The sequence below is a fragment of the Anomalospiza imberbis genome, chromosome 18 (assembly GCF_031753505.1).
Source record: "Anomalospiza imberbis isolate Cuckoo-Finch-1a 21T00152 chromosome 18, ASM3175350v1, whole genome shotgun sequence".
Taxonomy (NCBI): Eukaryota; Metazoa; Chordata; class Aves; order Passeriformes; family Viduidae; genus Anomalospiza; species Anomalospiza imberbis.
Window position 1 is genome coordinate 6,032,294 of NC_089698.1, and position 19,304 is coordinate 6,051,597.

Here is a 19,304-nt window from a genome sequence, read left to right on the forward strand (position 1 = left end):
ATGCCTACAAATTAACAAATGATGGCATATTTTAAGCTAAAATGGATGAAGTAAGTTATTATGCAGAGTCCTTCTAATTGATGAGATGAAGTGACAGCCACATTTATAACAGATCTATCCACAAGAGGATGTGCCCAACTAAAGGTCTGAGTCTCTCCAGCTCACAAAGGAGGAGCAGAAGGAGTCCACAGTGCTGAGAATCTTACTTGGTTTTGAAGTGCCTTGCTATTGTTAAAGGAAATGCTCACTCTGGATTTGGTTTTGGCTCTAGAAAGGAAAGCTTTAGCTCTTTATATTCATAAAAGAAAGCCTATTTAGAAATGAAAGACACGATGTTGCATGGATAGCGTATAACATACAATTAATCAGGGATTTATCAAGGACAAATAAAAAGAATTAGGTACCACATTCTCTGGGGGAAGCAAATCAAAGGATGAGATAGCTTTGCAAAAGAAAGGAGAAATGAAGATAAATAGCAATTGCCAATAAATTTGAGAAAATAAAGATGTAATGTTAGGAAAAAAATATTGGCACAATGTTTTATTTAAAAGCAGTAATAAAAACATTGCTTACTTTGATTTCTGCCCTTTCTGGTTTATTGTTGATATAAAGATAAATTGACTCAGACTTCCAGGAGCGGGAAAGCTACAATCTACTATTACAGGCACTGTAAAAACCAGCCCTGCTGTAATAACTGATTCATTATTAACAAGATTGGCTTCATTGCATGTGGGTATTTGTAGGAATTGACTGTGACCCAGGGCTGATTTGGGCCCTGACAAACCCACAGCAGGAGCCCTGGGCTTGCCTTGGAGAAGACAGGATGCATTTGGTAACAACAGGCTGCTTTGATCTACCTACAGAGCACGTTTAAATTACCACACATATAGAGAATTCAGATCATATATAAAGACAATGACCAAGTTTTTGAAGTTGTGAATGAACCTTCTTCAATTTACCTTCCTAATGGCACTGACTGCAACAGTGCTTATCTGGTTTTCACCAAGGCAATGTATAAAGAAACTCAAGTTTTCAGTCTCAATTTTTCTTCAAGCTATCCTCTCCTTTGTGCCAAACTTCCATGAAAGAATGAATGTCCCTGTCCCCTGATGTGTCTCCGGTTTGTACTTACGACTACATTATGAGGTGGTAAATTACCCAGTAAAAAGAGAAATGAGGACAGTGATAGAAGGTGCCTTTATACAGGAGCAGATCATCCTTCAGTGGAGAGACTGGTATGAATCAAAATTTGAATTTCAGGACCCCGAGTTCTGAGTTTACAGCTTGGGCTTATCACTCCTCAAGGACACAAAGCAGATGCGCTCTGTGGTCACGCTCAAACTTCAGGTCACACCCACATTTCTCCTGAGCAGCAAGAGCTTCCCAGCACCAAGTGGTGCCAGGGAAAGGCAGGGTTGAGCCATGGGATGGGATGGGATGGGATGGGATGGGATGGGATGGGATGGGATGGGATGAGCAGAAGGACGTGCGTCACACTGCTGAGCGCGGAGCACCGGGATCGCTGCTCTGCTCGCTCATAATTTAATTATTCACTCTACTGAAAGTCACTGAGACAGGCTAGTGGGACCCAAGTCTGCCATTTCAGCAGGCTGAAAATAAGGCAGGCTCTCCTGCAGTACTGGTGGAGTGTCAGGGAAATGTCATGCTGCTGTAGTTATTAACTGAAATAAGCAGGAATGTAGAGAAAAAAATGCTCGTGCTAACATATTGCCAATTAACAGAGCAAGCAAAGAAGTTCAATGTGGACATCTGAGTCTGGTTCCTTTAAAAGCTCAGAACTTAATTTGCATGATTGTGTTTAAATAAGTAAAAATCCCACTTGTCACCAATATGATTTTTTGCCTGGTTTGCTATGAAAAAACATTTTATGGGATCGTGCTGTCTCCATTTGCCTATCAGTCTGCTTCCCTCTCCATACTCGCCCTTCACTCTGCTTGTTAGATTTTGAGAACTGCTTCTAACTTCAGCCAAAGCTTGGCAGACAGTCAGAGGTCTCCAAAAATTGCATTTCTGTGAGTGTCACAGAAGCTGACATCTGGGAAGAAAGTGCCATTAAAATGTTCCTACTGAGAGAAGAGGTTTGGTGAAAGACCAGCCACAAGAGACCTGTTGGAGCTGTTAGAGACCCCCCAAGAATTCACCTGTGGGATACCAACCCACAAGAAATTCAGTTTTCTTGGTTTAGCTGCTCAAGGAACTGAACACATATTTTCAGGATTAAATGTGTTCATCACTGGGTGTCCAGATCTGTTAAATGCCTGGCTGTTATATACACCACTGATTAACAGTATCACAAAGTGTCTGAGTACACAGATGAGGGGAGGGGATCAGGGGAGCAGAGAGATGAGCTGTCACCACAGGCAAAGATCCCAGGACAGCCCCCCTGGAAATGAAGGCCAGATCTCCTGGGTATGGGACTTGTATTTCAGCAGCTTAAAATACTGTCTTGACCACTTCTGTCCCCAGTTCCAGTTTCTGGCAGCTCACACGCTCTGCTTCTTGTCAGGGGTTAGTGGCAATGATGAGAACCAGGGTAAGTGATAAAAAAGTGTGTTTTCTGGTCACAGATTAGGGGATTCCTAATGAAATCATGAGGATCCCATTTACAACTACTTTTCCATATTACAGAAAATTCACATGGAAATGCCTGACTCACTAGATTAGCACTTCTACCCTTGCAAAGGGAGAACACAGGCTTAGAGGTGAGGCACCCTGACAGCAGGGCACACCACTTCATGCAGCTCTGCCTGTTTCCCCTGGAATTAAGTAAAAAATTAATCCTTCTGATTTCTTATGGTAGGAGTGCTTTTCCCTCCCCACCTTTGAAAGGAATATAAAGCAAGGTTTGATCCTAAAACCCTCGAAGCCTCATGAGCAGAGGAGCAAACAAAACCTCTCTTTCTCTTTTTAACAGGGAATTTGTCAGTTCAGTATCTGTCAGAATACTTTTGAAAATAGTCAACCTCTAGTTTTCCAACCATATGCTGAGGCACTGAGGAGCCACAGGCATGCAATATCACCCATCAAACAGATTAGAAGCGTCTTCTTCCAGCTCAGGGACAAAACCAGATCATACACTGATTTCTGCGTCTAAAATGAATTTCCATCCTGAAATATCATTTTGCTTTATGACAGTACAGTGTGTCTCAGCCTAGTCATGTCTAATTGGTGCTGAGCTTTCCTGTCCTCTGGGCCTGGTTCTGACTTTGCTACTCAGTGCCATAAGGAATCCACACAAGAGCTTTTCTCTCTCAAAACTGGTCCACAATAACTATCAGCACTCCGAGTTAAGATGCATTGTCAAACTGTGGTATGGCTGTCCCAGAGTGACCTATCCTACATGGTGCTGCCATGGGGAGCTCCACCTCTCCTTAGAGCCAGAACAGTTCTGCCATGAGTTGGGCACAGACCCTGACCCCAGCTGACTCATCCCATGAGCACTTCCATCTACTGCAATAAGGAAAATTTCACACTGGCCTCATTCCTCCACAGGCTCCACAGTGTCTCAGACTCTATTTGTGCTCCAGCTTCTTGTCAGGCTGATTAAAGGCTGAGAGATGCCTAAACAAGAAGTCCTGTAGCATATGCAAAAATCCTTCTGCAATGATCATCTCCTTCTCCAAGGGCTGCATCGCTCAGCCCGTGTCCCTTGGCACGCTGGGCTGCTCCATCCCAGCTTCAAAGGTAGGGCCATGTCTTTGTTCCCTCATAAATATTTCTCCTCCATTTACGCACATCTTTTGTTCACTCTTCTCATTGTGCAAAGAAGACTGGAAATTCTCACTTTGTGAACTTTTTAATGTGTGACAGAAAGAGGGAGACAAAGAATCCAGTTATTAGGCAGATCAGGTTCAGAATGAATCACAGAAGAAATTCTTTGTTCCATGATCTCATCTGAGAGGGCTCTCTGCAGCCTGGCTTTGAGTTATATGGGCCTGGAATGGAAACATAGCTGTGAATATGGGACCCATACCAAGCTGCCTCTTTCAGGAAACAGAAGGTTTTGCATACAACCCCACTGGATACAAGCATTATAAAAGGCACTTCCCTTCCGGAATTAATTTTCTGTTGAATGGAAATGCATTGAGCCAGATGGATCTATTTCAGGAGGAGCATCATGCTGGCACAGGTCTAAAATCAAAGGTTATTAGGTTTGTGTATTCAGAGCTGGAATAGCTGAGGGTGAAATGTTCAGTGCAGATGCTGACATGGTCTGTGCCTAAAGGAGCACACCATGAAGGATGTGTTGAGTGAGTTTGCCAAATGTTAAATTGAAGAAATATGTGAAATTTATAATTAATACCTGCAAACATTTTTACTGCTCCTTGTGATACTAGCAGTAAATGAACAGAAGACATTTTTCAACTGCTGAGAAAGTTGCAAGTTCTGGCAAATGCAAAAGTTCATTAAAGAGTGGTAGAAACTACTGGCCACCTGGAAGGAAGGCGGCTCCAGTGGAGAATTTGGCTGTCCACATCCCTGTGATGGTTTTGGAAAGTCAGCAGCCTAAATGCACAGACCTGGGTCCTGGGGACTCTCCAGCTGACACACAAATTATGCAACAGAACTACCTAAAAAAAAGTGGCTTCCAAACCCAGGGCTAGCACAGGTTCACACCCAAACCACCCAATCACCCATTTTTCCACCTCAAACCCACTCATTGCTTGTGCAAATTGAAAGCATCAACTCTTTCAGCAGCTGGGCAGCTCAGCATTAGGCTGTTTAATAACTCCAACATGCTCAGCTCACTCTCCCCTCATGCCCCACTCCCATCTGTTACATGGAGCCACCTGCAATCCATCAGCAGCTTTTAGCATTAACAGCTCTGTGCTGGCAAATCTGTTTTTCCTGTTAGAGGTGTGAACGGTGCCTGGTCCCTGCTCTGCAGCTGCAGCTCAGTGCTGGTAACACAGTCAGCACTCAGCCCCAGCTCACAGCACAGCAATGGGTGTCAGCACTGGCCACCAGCTGAATTCTGCTCCTGGAGCCACCAGTGGCGCTGAGTTTTGCAGACACAGAACTTTGCAGCTATCAGGAGCCTCATTTTACACATGGCTGCATGACCAGAAATCTGTCTTACAAGGAACCTATAGAGCAACTGCAAATTTTCATCCTGAGGAAAACTAACCTTTGGGTTATACAATGCTATTTCAATTGGGGATATTTTTAGTCTTATCATTGCCTTCAGTTCAGCGTGCACAGGAAAGAATACCACCAATCTTTGCTACAACACAAGGCTTGCTTGAAAATGAGTTAATAGAACAAAAAATACATTTTTATTTACAAAAGCTGTTCATCCTAGAGGCGTATGAGAGCTGTAGAAAAAAATAAACTCAATTTCTAAAAGGGCAGTAAGGCCCCATTGCCAAATAAAATACAAAACCAGCATAAAAAATCCAAATGAAAAACAGCCAATTAACCCTACCACCCCACCAAAAATGCTAGAGGGAAAAAAAAAAAAAGAAGCAGCAAACTTCCCCAGTATTGCAGCAAAGGCCTTTCCAGCTGTCTTCATGGATATCTTCCAAGAGAAACAAAATCCTGTGCAACAAACCCCCTTTTTCTTTGCAAATGGTCCTGCAGTACCACAGGCAGTACAGACACCATGAAATGCTAATCTGACCTGGCCTGAGACCTTCTTTTTGCAAAATGCAAACTGGAGCCAAACAGCGCAAACACAGGAGCAAGGAGAGCCCCCAGAATTAGGAGTCAGAGGCAAAAAAACCCACAAAGTTTACCAGGCCTTTACTAGAAAGGGGAATCCTTCCAAAACCTCCAAGGAGGAAGGGCCCTGTTCCCAACCATTCCGAAGCAGTTACAGGGACACAAGCAAGGCTTCATCCTTTGTGCTACATACCCATCATCGTGACTACCAAACCTACTCCTCATCCTGTGGCGAAAATGCCTTCACTTGGCCAAATTTACTTCTGGAGTTACTGTACTGATAACTACTGACTGTGCTGATGCCTCTGGATCAATAGCAAAGATTAATTTAGGCAACCGATTTCTACAGGACTAAGTGCACGGGTGAGCTGAGGAGAATTTGAATCATTGCTGCAGGGATAAAAACCTACCTGAGGCAGTCACCCCGTGCAGGCAGCAGTGTCTGTCACGCCCCACACTGCTCCAGCACAGCAGGGCTGGCAGCACCTGCACTCTGCTTAGAAAGCAGTGCCACTTTTGTACCTGGCTTAGATTCCCAGCTGAACACAACTGCTGACTCAAGCACAGACATGGCTTTCAACAGCTCCCCAGGAACAAAATCCAGCGACACCCTGGGAACCCCAGAGAGGCCAGCCAGCTCTGTGCTGTCGATCCTGTGAGGCACAGGTAACACAGGCCTTCACACAGCTTCTTTCCACAGAGCTGTCCTGGCTTTGCACAGGGGAAGGAGGTGCCAGGAGCCTGCTGGGGGAGAGCAAGGCTTGGGCCAGTGCTGTGCCATCTTACAGGGGCTGCTCAGCCCAAGGGAGAGAGAGCCTGGTGTTGCAGCAGCCTCTTGGGCTTGTTGCTCTAACAGGCAGCCCAGGAGGTCGAGAGTGAAGCAAATGCACACTAAAGAATGCCAGAAGCCAAGCATGTTCCTTTGTATCCACACCCACCAAATCTGGGTTATTTAAATGTGATTCTGGACACTGGAATTCCAAACATTATGCTGTGAAACAGATAACACCATCCTGTAGTACTTTGGCATCAAGTATCTCTGCCTGACAGAGTCATTTTTAAGTAGCAGAAAGCTACTAAAACAGAGGCTCTTTTGAAAACCTTCTCCTTGGTTTAGTTTTCTTCATCATTGCCCACTCTCCCAGGATGACATGCAAATTACAGCTCATGTATTAAAAGTATAAATCAGACCAGTGGCAAGTGAAAGTGCTTCTGGAGAATGGCTCCATGGGAGGTGATACAGGGCTTAAGATATTCAGAAATCTATATTCTCACCTTCTCTAAAAACGTTTTGCTCATTTACTTCAACAACTCTTCAGCCCCCAAGAGAACTCTGCATCCACACTGCACATGATGACAAAGCAGAATCACTCTATTGTCTCCTCAGCTCTCTACCCTGCTGCTGCCCTCAGACTCTCCTTCAAAGACAGTAATCAAGGACACATTTGAAGGAAAAAAAAAAACCCAAAGAAAAAACCCCAAAAAAATTTGGCCTTTTACCATTTGTCAGGGATTCTCAAGACCAGCCCATGTCTGCTGCATTGTTTCACTAAGGACTGCCCTCAACAAGGACACAAAACAATTAATGGCCCCAGGCTCATCCTTGGTTTGTGAGAAGATCCCTCAGAACAAGTCATCCAAGTAAATTAAACACAAACAGAATTGTTCAGAAACGAAATGGCCTGACAAGGGCAGTAAGAGGGGCAGGGAACTGGTGTGAGAGCTCCCCTGGAACACCCATTCCACTGGATTTCCCACAAAAGGTGCTGCTGGACTGTCTTTCCATGCTCAGCAAGGAGTCCAGCTGAGCTGAACCAGGTGAAATAAAAAGTTAGTGTGAAGACCTGCAGAAAGCAAAGTCCCCTTCCCTCACTGTGGGAGGAGAGCATCAAACCAGAGGGATTAGAGAGCAGAACTCAGCTCCAAAATACCACTTTCTTGGACACCTACAGACATGCACATGCTCCCTGCTCACTTCATCTGGACCTACACTAGATCGTGGGTGTGATGTCACTTCAAGAAATAAGAATTTGAAAGCCCAACAGATGAAACTGAGAAATAACCAACCAAGGTTGTCACCTTTATCCCCAGCAGCACTACTGTGTGTTTAAACTCAAAGTAACCCCAAATAAATCAGAGGGCCCTAGACCAAGGTGAATCATTGCTGCCTTCTGTTGAGTAAGTCAAGAAATCTTGGCTCAAGAGATGGCCTTACACTTTTAAGCTCCTACAGGACTTGCTGAGTAAGCAGTAAGTGCCAGTTATGCTGTACCTTTCTTCAGAACTGTCTGGAGAATCTAGATATTCCAGAACACCTGAAAGGATAGAAACTCTAGGGCAGAAAGAGTTTTTAATCTGTTTGCACCTGCCCTGCTGTCCTAGAAATTGGTTTTCCCTCCACCTCTGAAGCTTTCAGCTATTCACAGGCATTTCCATGGCATCACAGCTATGAGTTTTAGGAAAAGAAGACACATCCAATTAGTATTTGGCTGGTTTAGCTCTGTGCTCTCAGGAGAAGATGACTTTGGGTCACTGGGAGGATCTCTCTGGTTTTCACTCTCAGGAACTCGAGGTGTCTTATTTCAGAGTTTTGATCAATAGGACTAGAACAAGGTTGGAAGCTGCTCTGCTGTCACTGGCTCTCATCCTTCCTGTTATCCATAACATCACAGGCTCCTTTTATTTTCTACTTTTCCGTTTTCTGTCCTTCAGTGTGCTGGTTTAAACTAAATAATGGTAATGACTACCAAGAGAAACCCCACAAACAACAACAATAATTAAAAAGTATGCCAAGTATGCTGAGAAAGAGAAACCGAGTGCCCATTAGTTAAGTTAGAGAGGAGCATTTGAAAATGGCAGATTTGTTAAACATGACTCATTTGTTTTCCTTCCTTTCACAAATCTTAGTACTTCCTTGGATAAGTGCCACACATTCAGTGACTGGAACCTTATTCTAAAATGATGCTCCTGGTTTAACTGCTACCTGCATTTATTTACTAAAAGATCAAACAAACAAACAATAAACCCCCCTAAACTCAAAACCCAGCTTCACCTCTCTCTATCAAGGGTGTTAAGTTAAAGCCAGGTTTTCTAATCCTCTAAACCTGTGCAGTGGCTGTGGGTGCAGTGGCTGTGGTGTGCACCCACCACACTGCAGCTCCTCTCTGGGAAGATGACAGACCCATGTTTGCTTTTTCAATTCCAGCTAAAAGTACAAAGAAATGGAAAGATACTGAACCAGAATACAGCTGAAAAGGCAACAAAACTGACATCAGGCAAAGGTTTCCTTTCTGCCTCTGTAAACATTGCTTTTAATCTCATATGGTACAAATGATTCAAGTTCCCCACAAATGAGTCAATGATAAAATTACCACATGATCTTTTTTCCTGTCAAAATAAGCTTTCTTCCCAGCTACAAAGGCAAAGAGCAGAAACATACCTAAAAAAATAGTTTTACCACTATCTGAAACACAGAGTACAGGGAAAGACTTTAAAATCACTGATGTGCTGCTGGAATGGAGACACAATTTTTTGTATTTGTCAATATTTTTGCAGAGCTGAGTGCAATTTTGTCTGTTTTACAAAAGAGAGCTGCCCTCTTTTTTTAACTAAACTTTTAGAACTTTTCTTCCTAAAGTGCCTAAATAGAATAATTCTATTTCAAATATTACCTTACACTTATACAGGGGCTATCTAAATATTGGCTCATTACGTTTTCCTTCTGTTGTTTTAGGGAATAAAACCTTGACCTTCCTGAAAGCACTGATTGTGAGTTCCCACAGCTACATGAATCAATACTAATAAAACCAAAACAAGTATGATGGGGAAATTGGTCTGATGGACTTGACCATCACTTTGCAATACAGAAGGTCAGCCCTGTAGCAATGGTGACTTACCCAAGTCTGAGAAAGTGACCCAGCACAATAGAAAATACTGTGTAGTAAACCAGGAAATGGCAGCTTAACTTAAAAAAAAAAAAAAGTTGGCATTTTTCCCTCCTGCCTTCATGAGAACCAATCTTGTACTTCTTTAAAAACATCCTCAAAACGAGACCAGGTGAAGAGAAGCCCATCACCAGAAGGAAACCACATGGCTGAGAGCAGAGCCCACACGTGAGCTGATGTTTCTGGAGATGTTTAGGTGCTAATTTTGCCAGATGTATGTTAGCAGCAGACCATAAACACATAAAATAGAAATAGTTCTAAAATGTGTGGGTATGAGAAGGTGCAGTTTCATTGGTACAAGGCTGCAGTCGCACTAAATGTGACCCGTGCATGTGTGGCTTTACCTCTCTCCTCTGCCAAGGAACTGCTCTTCAGCTGAGAGCTGCCAGCTGTAAAAACTTCTTTTTGACAATGTGGACATGGGATGTGGACATTCACATGACTCTCTTGCAGCCTGTTCCCAACCCTTACTTTCAAATGTGGAAATTTGGACCCATTTTCCACCTGTCCAGAGCTTATGAAGAATAAACTGCCCTTTTAAAAATACTACTGTAACTTTTACCTATGCAGATTGCCAGGCTGAATTTTAAATGCAATCACTTGGCTTCCAGTGCACTCTAAAAATCAGGAGTCTCAGTCAGCAGGAATCAGTACTCTGCACCCAGGACCTGCTGTTTCCATCATTTGAAGCCTCTGTGCTGAAATTATGTGAATTGTCCACTTTTTCCCCCAGCCTCCTCCATGAAATGCATATGTAATGTAAACCCCATTTATCACACTGGAAATTGCTATTGCATTTAATCTTCCCAAAGAGACCGAAATCAAATTATGATGTGTAACGAATGATAAACTGTCAAATTCAAGGGAATACTCCCAACTTATCCCTCCACATCTAAAATAGAACAGGTCAAAGGGGTCTAGTGTAGAAGACATGGGCAGGAAGACATGATGTGAGAATACATAATGAGAAGATGAAAGCTCTCTAAATCTTTGCAGATTGAATGAAATCTAATTACATGCTGTATTGATTGTTGTGTATTACTGGAAAGAGACAGTGAAAAGGGAAAAAGGCAATTAGACTGAAATTGTAGTCTGACCTTCAATTGCTTTTGGCATGAAAGGTTATGCTCTACTTGGGACATCAAAAATTCTTTACCCTCTATGGTGAATCATTAGCTACAGACTTAGATGCAAAACTGATTAGGGGAAAAAATTCAGTGAATTAAATAATTTTTAAATTTTTCCTCTTTAGAAAAAAAAAGTAAAGGCAAAGGAAGAAAATATGAAGGCGCTATCATTATGACATTTAATGAATTGCAACCAAATCTAGCTGGTATGAGTTCTGTGTTGAATGACAATAAAATATATCCACCAACAGCAATACCACTGGAAAAAAAATAATAAAAACATATATAGATTGCTCAACTAGGTCTATAATAACTCTGTTTTTCAAAATAAACATTGTACCCAAGGTCAAACATCAGGAGGTAATACAAAGTCTCAGCAAGAAAATTCCACTGACACATTTCATTGCTTTCCTTTCCCTTTACATGCTCCATTCATTTGCTTCCACCAAACCCAGCAGCAGCTGAGGGAAAAGAAAGCTTTCAGAAATACTATTTTTCCCAAGTTGATAAAAAATCAGAGCACGAGCCAAATGAAAACTATTGTTTGGGTGTATGTCTGCACGACTCTGCAGGGAATCGTGGCAATTCTCATTCATCCTATTCTAAAAACTCTTGTTCTGCCAAAGATAATGGCAAGGACCAGCTTTCTCCTGACTTTCATGCATGGTCCTCTGTGTCTGCACACACCTCCACAGGCACTGCACTCACTGATTTCATTCAGACTGAAAAGTTAATGAGTTCTCAGGTGATCAGTTTTGGGTTGCCTCTTTATACATTTGTAATGTTGCTGCCTGTGTTTCTTTTCCTTGCAGAAGGTACACACTTCTAAATAACATTTCCTTGATTGTATGTAAACAAATATGTGTGGCAGAAACAAAATTCTGTGCAGCTGCAGGGCTGGTCTCTCACAGAATGGCTTTTTATTGCACTGGATCATCAACAGAGTCCCTAGAAAATCCAGATAGGTGTTACGAGTTCAGATCTCATCTGAATAGAAGAGAAAAATAAAATAAAAGAACACAGAGATATTACCAAAAATATACTTAATAGGTATCTCTACATTTGCTGATCTCAAAGAGAAGGGACCAAGAGCAGAAAACTCAAATACTGAGCTGGGCTGACCTGCTGCCATGATAGCACTGAGCTGGACTCAGCCTCCTGGTGCTTTGAGGGGTTCTGGGTATGCAAGGAACTCGTATTCCTCCTGAATAAAATCTGTCTACCCGTGTCTGTCTCTCCACATAGAGGAGACCTCGAGCCACCTTATGAAAAAGTGACATCCATGACAGCCTCCGTTGGCTCTCTAAGCTTGTGACCAGGCAGCATGTACAGGACAGGGGCTGAGAAACCTTTCTCAACACTGAGGGGAAGCTGCAGAGCTCCAGAGCACCCAGAGTGTTTGTGCCACACCAGCCCTGCTGTGTGACACAGCACAGCCCTGTCAGACAGGCTCCCCTGGATCCCAGGCTACCTGATCAGCACCTGATGCCCCTTAATGACATAAATAATGAGTCATGGTATTACAAACAGAACAGCAGTGAGCAAAACCCAAATACAGATGCTTGGTCCTGATTTCACTTACAGCAATGCAACTCTGGTGATTTCAGTGGAGCACCTCCTAATTTCTTAGGACTTCTTCTTCTTCTTGAAATGTGATGGGGGAAAAAGTTTTTTTTAATAATGATGATGCAAGAATTAATCTATGTTTACGTACCACTGTGTAATAATAAGAAACTCAACAATCACATCAGAAAAAAATTAATGGGAAATAAATAGGAATTTTGAACAGCTCAGCTTGAAAAACTTTCTGTATTTTCCTGTGTAAGAACTTCCAGGAAAAGACGACTGCCTGCAGTGTTTGATATGACCTGACGAAATAATGCAACACTAAGTTCAAGTAATTTCACCATGAAGATCCATATCCAATAAATGGAATTAAAGAAGATGAAGAAAACAGTTCCCAAAAAAGAGGCATGCTTGACAGAGAACTTCCAGTCATTGCGTGCAATGGTGCCTGCCTAGCACGGTAAGGACTCCTGCTGATTCTCCAGGGGTTGCTATGCTGAGATGAACACAGCACAGGGAAATCCTTCCCAAAGTCTCCCCTATGAAGAACAGCATGAACAAATCTATTTGGGCCAAAAAACCCCATTCATAGAGCTGTAATGGATATATCTTGCAGAGCAATCTGATTTAGTTTGCGAACTTTGTGGCTTGGTGGAATTAACGAGAATGATTTTCCTCTTTAATCCTACATTCTTCAAAACTGCTTCAAAATATGGTTAGAAAACACAGCTGTTGACACTTTCCCTCTAATTCCTGAATGTGTGGGTTTGGGAATAACACCCCACTCCAGGTTCCCCCTCTCTCTGCCCTGTTTATCCAGAGGAGAGCTTGAGGGGATGCCTGTTCCCTAACACTTGCTGGCGCAAACTACACATTTCCATAACAGCCTAACTTACTCAGATTTATACATTCATTCACAAAGTAGTAACAGGAAACATACTTTATGCTAACCCTCCTATTTGTCTGCATTTTGAGGCTATAGTAGCCTTCCTTAAATCAATGTTACAAGTAAGATTTCCACAAGCAGCCTAGAAGCACATATTAAACATATTTATACTAAAAATTTTATTTGCTGCAAAACACTAAATGTTACATTTATATCATAATCTCATGCAAAAGTTCATTCCTTCAGCCTGTTCTTGTCCAAAACACTGCTGTATTTAATCACATACTTATTTCTGTGATGTCTTACACTTAGAACTTTACAAATCTATGCAAATACAAATGCAGTCATTTTGAAGAATTAGTTCTATATGAAATGTTACCTGTCCTGTAACAACTTTGATGGCTCAGCCTGTTTTAACTACCATGGAAGGGTTCTTTGCTTATCTACCAATATTTTTCAAGGCTGGTGAATTAGAATGGTAAGTCATAAAAAGAAGTGGTGGATGCTTCCCTTCCTCATCAATGACTATAACAAATTTAAATGGCAAAATCATTAGGGAAACATATGGGTGCTATGTTTAAACAGACCATTAATAGTGCACAATGTAAGAGCTCAGCAGAATGTTTTAAAAGTAGTTCTGAAACCAAGTATATGACTTCCAGCTATAATCTAACACTGTATTTGCTATACAAACAACTTCCTATGCAGAGTTAATGTATCCAGGCAAACTGTAAAACCTGGTACAGTTTGTAGGGACTTCCTCTGATCCTGAAACCCCTGAACTGCAGTCTCCTGAACTTTGCATCTATTGAGGAAGTCCTGACGTTGGACCAAGAGTTGGCAGAGAGGCAGGGTGGTGGTGGGAAGCTCGACAAACCCCTCCAGCAAAACCCTGCACCACTTCTTGCCCTCGGTTTTCAGCACTTCAGCGCTGGGGTCGCTGCGATCGGTGCCTGGGCTCCCCTCCCCAGCGCGGGGACACTTCGGGGGCTCTTGCCCATCCTGCAGCACCCTCCCGGAGCACAGGACATCCCCTCCCCGCCCCTCGTACCATTGAGCTGGTTGTAGACCACTTCCTCCAGGTGGTCCAGGCGCTGCAGGATGGACTCCCTGTCGGCCAGGCTGCCCACCTTGGCGCCGCGGCTCCTGGCCCGGCGGTCCGCGCTCCGGACGATCTGCACCAGCTCCTGGGAGCGGTCCTGGATCCTGCAGTACACGGAGAAGAGGATGATGCCCACGAAGACCAAGATGTTCACCGTCAACAAAGTTTTGATTTTCCGTGCCACCGCCATGGGAGCCGCGGGCGCGGTGGCGGGGGGCGCATCCAGGCGCGGCGAGCGGCGGCCCCGCGGCCACCCGGCGAGGGGCGCGCCCGGGGCGCGGAGCGGAGCCGGGGGGAGCGGAGCGGAAGGCAACGGAGCCAGGGGGAGCGGAGCTAACGGGAGCGGAGCCGAGGAGAGCGGAGCTGTCCTTCAGCACCGCCGCGCCGCTCCCCGCCCCGCGCCCGCCGTCGCCCCGCGGGGCCCGCGCCGCGGCGGGCAGGGCGGCATGGAGCGGGGCCGAGCGCTGCTGCTCCCCGAGCCGCCGCCGAGCCTCCTCCTCCTCCTCCTCCTCCTCTCCTCCTCCGGCGGCTCCCGCTCGCCCGCCCTCGCTCGCTGTCCGCCGCCCCAAACGCAGAGCGCCGGTGCGGAGTGACGTGCTCCGGGGGATCTCATCTACATGCACACGGCGGAGCCACGCCGCCCGCCCCGCCTCGCCCGCCCCGCGTCCGCGCCCTGCGGAGCGGCCCCGCCACCGCCGCGGGAGCTGCGCGCCCGCGGAACGCGCCGGGGGCCATCTCATCGCCGCTGCCCACCTGGAGAGCGCTTGTCCTGCCCGAGCAGCGCCACGGGCACCTCCTGAGGGCGGCAGGACGAAGGTGTCCTTGGCTGCGGTGCAGCCCCGCAGGGGAGGTGATGCCCCACCCGTCGCAGCGGTGGAGAAGAGATGAAACAAGTTCGCACGCTCCCAGCAAGAGAGGGAGCTGGTAACGCACTCAGCTCCGTGGGGTTCCCAGCAGCCCGAGTACAGCACTGGCTTGGGATCCTGCATGGAAATGACATGGTTAGGACCACATCCACAGGCAAGAGAAGTTCTTGCCGAACATCCATAGAAATACAGACTCATAAAATAGTTTAGGTTGGCAGAAATGTTTAAAAGCCCATCTGCTCCGACCCCCCTGCAATGAGCAGGGACATCTTCAACTAGATCGGGTTGCTCAGAGCCCTGTCTGAGCTGACCTCAAATGTTTCCAGGGATGGGGCATCCACCACCTCTCTGGACAATTTATGACAGCATTTTACCACCCTCATCAGAAAACATTTATTCTTTACATCTAGTCTAAATTGATAATTTCTCAGGTTATAACCAATAACTCTTTAATCTCAATACCTAAGGGCATGAAATACGCCCTTTCAACAGCTTCTCCATTCATGTTCACAGTGATCCTCCTTTTATACAAAAAGATATACCCATCTCACTTAGAGGGTTACATGCCCTAGGATATGTCCTGGTGCTGGGAATTTTTCTCCTTTCATCCTTCCTTCTTGGTTTCAGGAGCTGCCAGCTCAAAATCTAGCAAAAGTTACAACCTCCCTGAGTTCATTCAATCTTGACAAGTCCTGCTCAGGGTTTCCTGAGATACAAATTCTCCACTGCTGGTTCTGCTTCTGACCCTCCTGCTGCTCACCTTCTGCAAGGCCACTGAGGGTGCTGTTTCTTTGAGAAAATATGTTTCTTTCCTAGAGGAATTCTCCCTTGGTCTTTTGAGGATCACCAGTGTGTTGAGCAGAAAAGACTTAAACTGGAGTTTCACCATCATGTAATCTTATCCCTGGAAGAAGATGCCACAAGTTTTGCCACAAGTTTCTGCAGTGTCATCTCTTCCAAGTATGGAAATATATACAGGATTTAGCTATTTCCTACATTACTGGATTCTTAAACACAAATAATGCCTAGGTGCAGGATCAGATCTTTCACTCAAGCTGTAGCAAAACTCTCTTAGTCACTCAGCAGAAGCAGCTCAGAATCTGAAATTTTCCAGTGCTTTGATTATTTCGGTAGTATTCTTATTGCAAATCACTCTCAGCATTACATTTTCCTAGCATATAACAATTTGGTTTAAGAAAATATTGAACTAATGCTCAAGTGCAGCTTATTTGATGGCTCCACAGCATTTAATATATTATAGCAACACCTGCTGGTCTTGATATGGTTAAGAATCTGTTACATCCCTATTTCCATTATAAACTCCAAGTTCACAAGCTGGCCACAAGAATTCAGATTGGATTCTGACACGAGTTTATAGATTGTCCCAAGGCTTGTAAAACACCTTCAACTTTCTCAGAGAATTTACCAAGTTTTGATGAGGATTTTTTGCACCAGTGCAGTTTTAAACTATCTTTCACAGACATGATTTCATCCATGACTGGCTTAGCTAAAGGAAACCACTTTTTGACCTAAGTAAATTTCTATAATGGTCAGCTTAAAATATTCTCATATTCTTCTGTACACACCACAGACTATGTTCACATGGCTGAAACCTCACCCAATATCACTCAAATAATAGCTAGACAAATAATTCAGACAACTCAAAGCAAGTTGCAAAAGAGATACTAGAGCTGACTGAAGGACAGCAGAGGTGTTTCTGGACAAATTTCATGATCAAATGATATTTTCTTTTTTCCTTGGAACCAAACAAAAAAGGCACTGTAGTATTTTCACACAAACAGCATTTGTGCTGAAGCCGCTGTTTCTTGCCCAAATGGGTCAAGTTCCAATTTTAATTCACACAGAAAATACTTATGTTGCCAAAAGGAAATTTGATCAAAATCAATATATATAACAGCTGGATTTCAGTGAAAATGCTTTACCTGAAACCACAGGAATCAGCACTGATTGCTGATCCATCCTGCAAACAGAGATCATGGCAAGGCATTGGTAGCTGTTCCCAATCAATGGATCAAGCCAGAGGCAATGCTGGGATTCCATTCCAAACCACAAATCCAGTTTCTCTCACTGATTTTCACTCCTATTCATCTCCACAGAGTTCCTATTTCCATTCATCATTGATGATGGATCAGGAAGAAGCTGTAAAGGGACACCAAGACACTGTGCATTCAAATGGCAGCCCACAGGTGATCACACTCCACATCCCTGTGCTCCCACTGTCCTCAGCCAAAGGGAACACCTGGATGAGGGACAGCTGGCTGCAGATGAAGGTGGTGTCAAACAGCCAGAGGTAAGGACTCTGAAAAGCCAGTCAGCCCTCTGAAATATCCGTCTGCCACAGACACCTCCCCGAAAGCAGCAAAGATGGTTTATTGCCTTGGGGCACTTCTGAGCTGCTACTGGGCTGTCAAATAGCCGAGACTGTGATGGTAACAGCAGCATGTAAAACCAAACCTTGCTGTTGTCTGGGGCTCTCCTTGCAGCTCTGCTTGGTCTTGTGCAACGCTGACCTTACAACAATTATATTTGCTTCTGTTAACTCTTGGTTACTGCAGAATGCTCCATCTTGGCATGAAGATGTTGATATAGGGGAAAGCTTCAGCTGCTTCTTAATTTAAAATCCTGTTCTACTTAGCTACTGAGCTATGAGACAAAAAATTTCACTTAAAACAACAGGGAACTAAAATACTTTGAAAAGAACTTTCGTAAAGCATCAGTGTTACAGCCATTATGTACAGAGCCTATCATGCAGCTCCTCAAGGCACCAGACTCCAAGTCAATCTGACCCAGTTCATTTGGAGCTACAAACCTCAACCAACAGACAATTTTTTTTTTTTAGCCAGCTACTGAAATCTGTAGATTGTACAATAACTGAGTATGATCAACATACCCACCATCATCTGGACAGTTCTCAAGCTGAGTTTTCCCAAAAAGTGCTCAGAAAAATATATTAAAAGAGACCATGTGGAAGTGCCATCCCTACAGCAGAACCCTTGGAGGCACCATGCCTTCAGTCCCAGGTGTGATGAGTACATGCTCAAATAACCAGTGAGTTTCAATTTTCTATGAGGTGTTTTATGTTGAGTTTCATCTTAAATGAGATGAAGGAACTGGCTGATAAAACAAAAAAAAGTAAGATTTTACTTTTGAGAAAAGGCAATGAGAGGCTGATTAAAAAGTTGCTTGAAAGTTTTTGAATTTTAAAAAGCCTAGGTTGAAAAAAAATATTGAATTCGAGTTAATAACCATGAAATCATTCCCAACCACTTTTCCAAAAGGACAAGATTGATTTACCATTTCTAAAGAGACATACCTTTCTGATCATCCTACTGCATGATACGAGACATTTGCAGGAATGAATAATGTGTAGAAGGGAAGACTTTGATGTTTCAAGTATTTGAACACTAGCTTTAAAGAAAGAAAAAGACACCACAGACAAAATATTATGCCAGTGATGATCTGCAACTGCAGATTCCAGCTGTAGTTACTCACACACAGACATCACCTACTATTTTCCCAGTGAAACCCCAACTGCATTTACTAGGACTTTGCTTAGAGTTTTAACACAGCCTAATATTTTTCTTCTTCATTTTCTACTTTTCTACTTATTTAGAAGAAAACAGCAGCAAAAGCAGCCAGCAGAGTCTCAGATCTGTTCAACACCCAGACACACAGAGCTGAGGCCCTCACCCTGTTGCAAAGAGGCACTGCAGCCCCTCAGATACTGAAATGCCTTGAAATCTGAACACACATTTCAGAAATTATATATAGGTGTGTGTGTGTGTATGTATATATCCTTTTAATTTTGGCTGTAATTAATCACTTAATAAGTCACTTAATAAGATTACACAGAAGTTTCATAAATGGAATTTGGGATGCTTCCTCTGAAACCGCAGCAATTCCCACTTGCACATGGGACAGTTCTTCAAATGTACAGCTCATGCTGTGTTCCACCACCTGTGGCTGTGACACAAATATGCAGTTCTTTTATATTCTCCCTGTTGCATTAAAGCTACAGGTTGACCCTGCAGAGTGAATTTATAAGAGACAGCACAATTGCCAGCAGATCTGCTGCTTTCAAGCCTGTGAGATTGTGCTGATGCCCAC

The 19,304-nt window shown here is 43.8% G+C and overlaps 1 protein-coding gene and 2 long non-coding RNA genes across 5 annotated transcripts in view; all 3 read right to left on the reverse strand.

Moving 5' to 3' along the window:
- The window catches only part of GALNT9 (polypeptide N-acetylgalactosaminyltransferase 9), a 131,074-nt gene extending 116,445 nt beyond the window's left edge, over positions 1–14,629 (reverse strand). Inside the window, exon 1 of one of the 2 annotated variants that reach the window (XM_068208745.1) lies at positions 14,260–14,629. In XM_068208745.1, the coding sequence (XP_068064846.1) occupies positions 14,260–14,500 (241 nt within the window). In that variant the 5' untranslated portion in view covers positions 14,501–14,629. The remainder of the gene's footprint in view (positions 1–14,259) is intronic. The other variant, XM_068208746.1, reaches the window with a different exon arrangement.
- On the reverse strand, positions 8,894–12,068 carry LOC137484997 (uncharacterized). Its single transcript, XR_011005141.1, has 2 exons — positions 11,879–12,068; positions 8,894–11,743 (listed from the first exon to the last, which is right to left on the reverse strand). It is a non-coding gene; the product is annotated as an uncharacterized lncRNA (long non-coding RNA).
- A 1,397-nt stretch (positions 14,630–16,026) lies between the features above and the next one.
- The window catches only part of LOC137484693 (uncharacterized), a 125,565-nt gene continuing 122,287 nt past the window's right edge, over positions 16,027–19,304 (reverse strand). Inside the window, exons 3-4 of one of the 2 annotated variants that reach the window (XR_011004969.1) lie at positions 17,652–17,840; positions 16,027–16,080 (exon numbers count right to left, since the gene is read on the reverse strand). This is a non-coding gene — a long non-coding RNA (uncharacterized lncRNA). Of the gene's footprint in view, positions 16,081–16,111; positions 17,841–19,304 lie in introns of those variants that run through there. The other variant, XR_011004968.1, reaches the window with a different exon arrangement.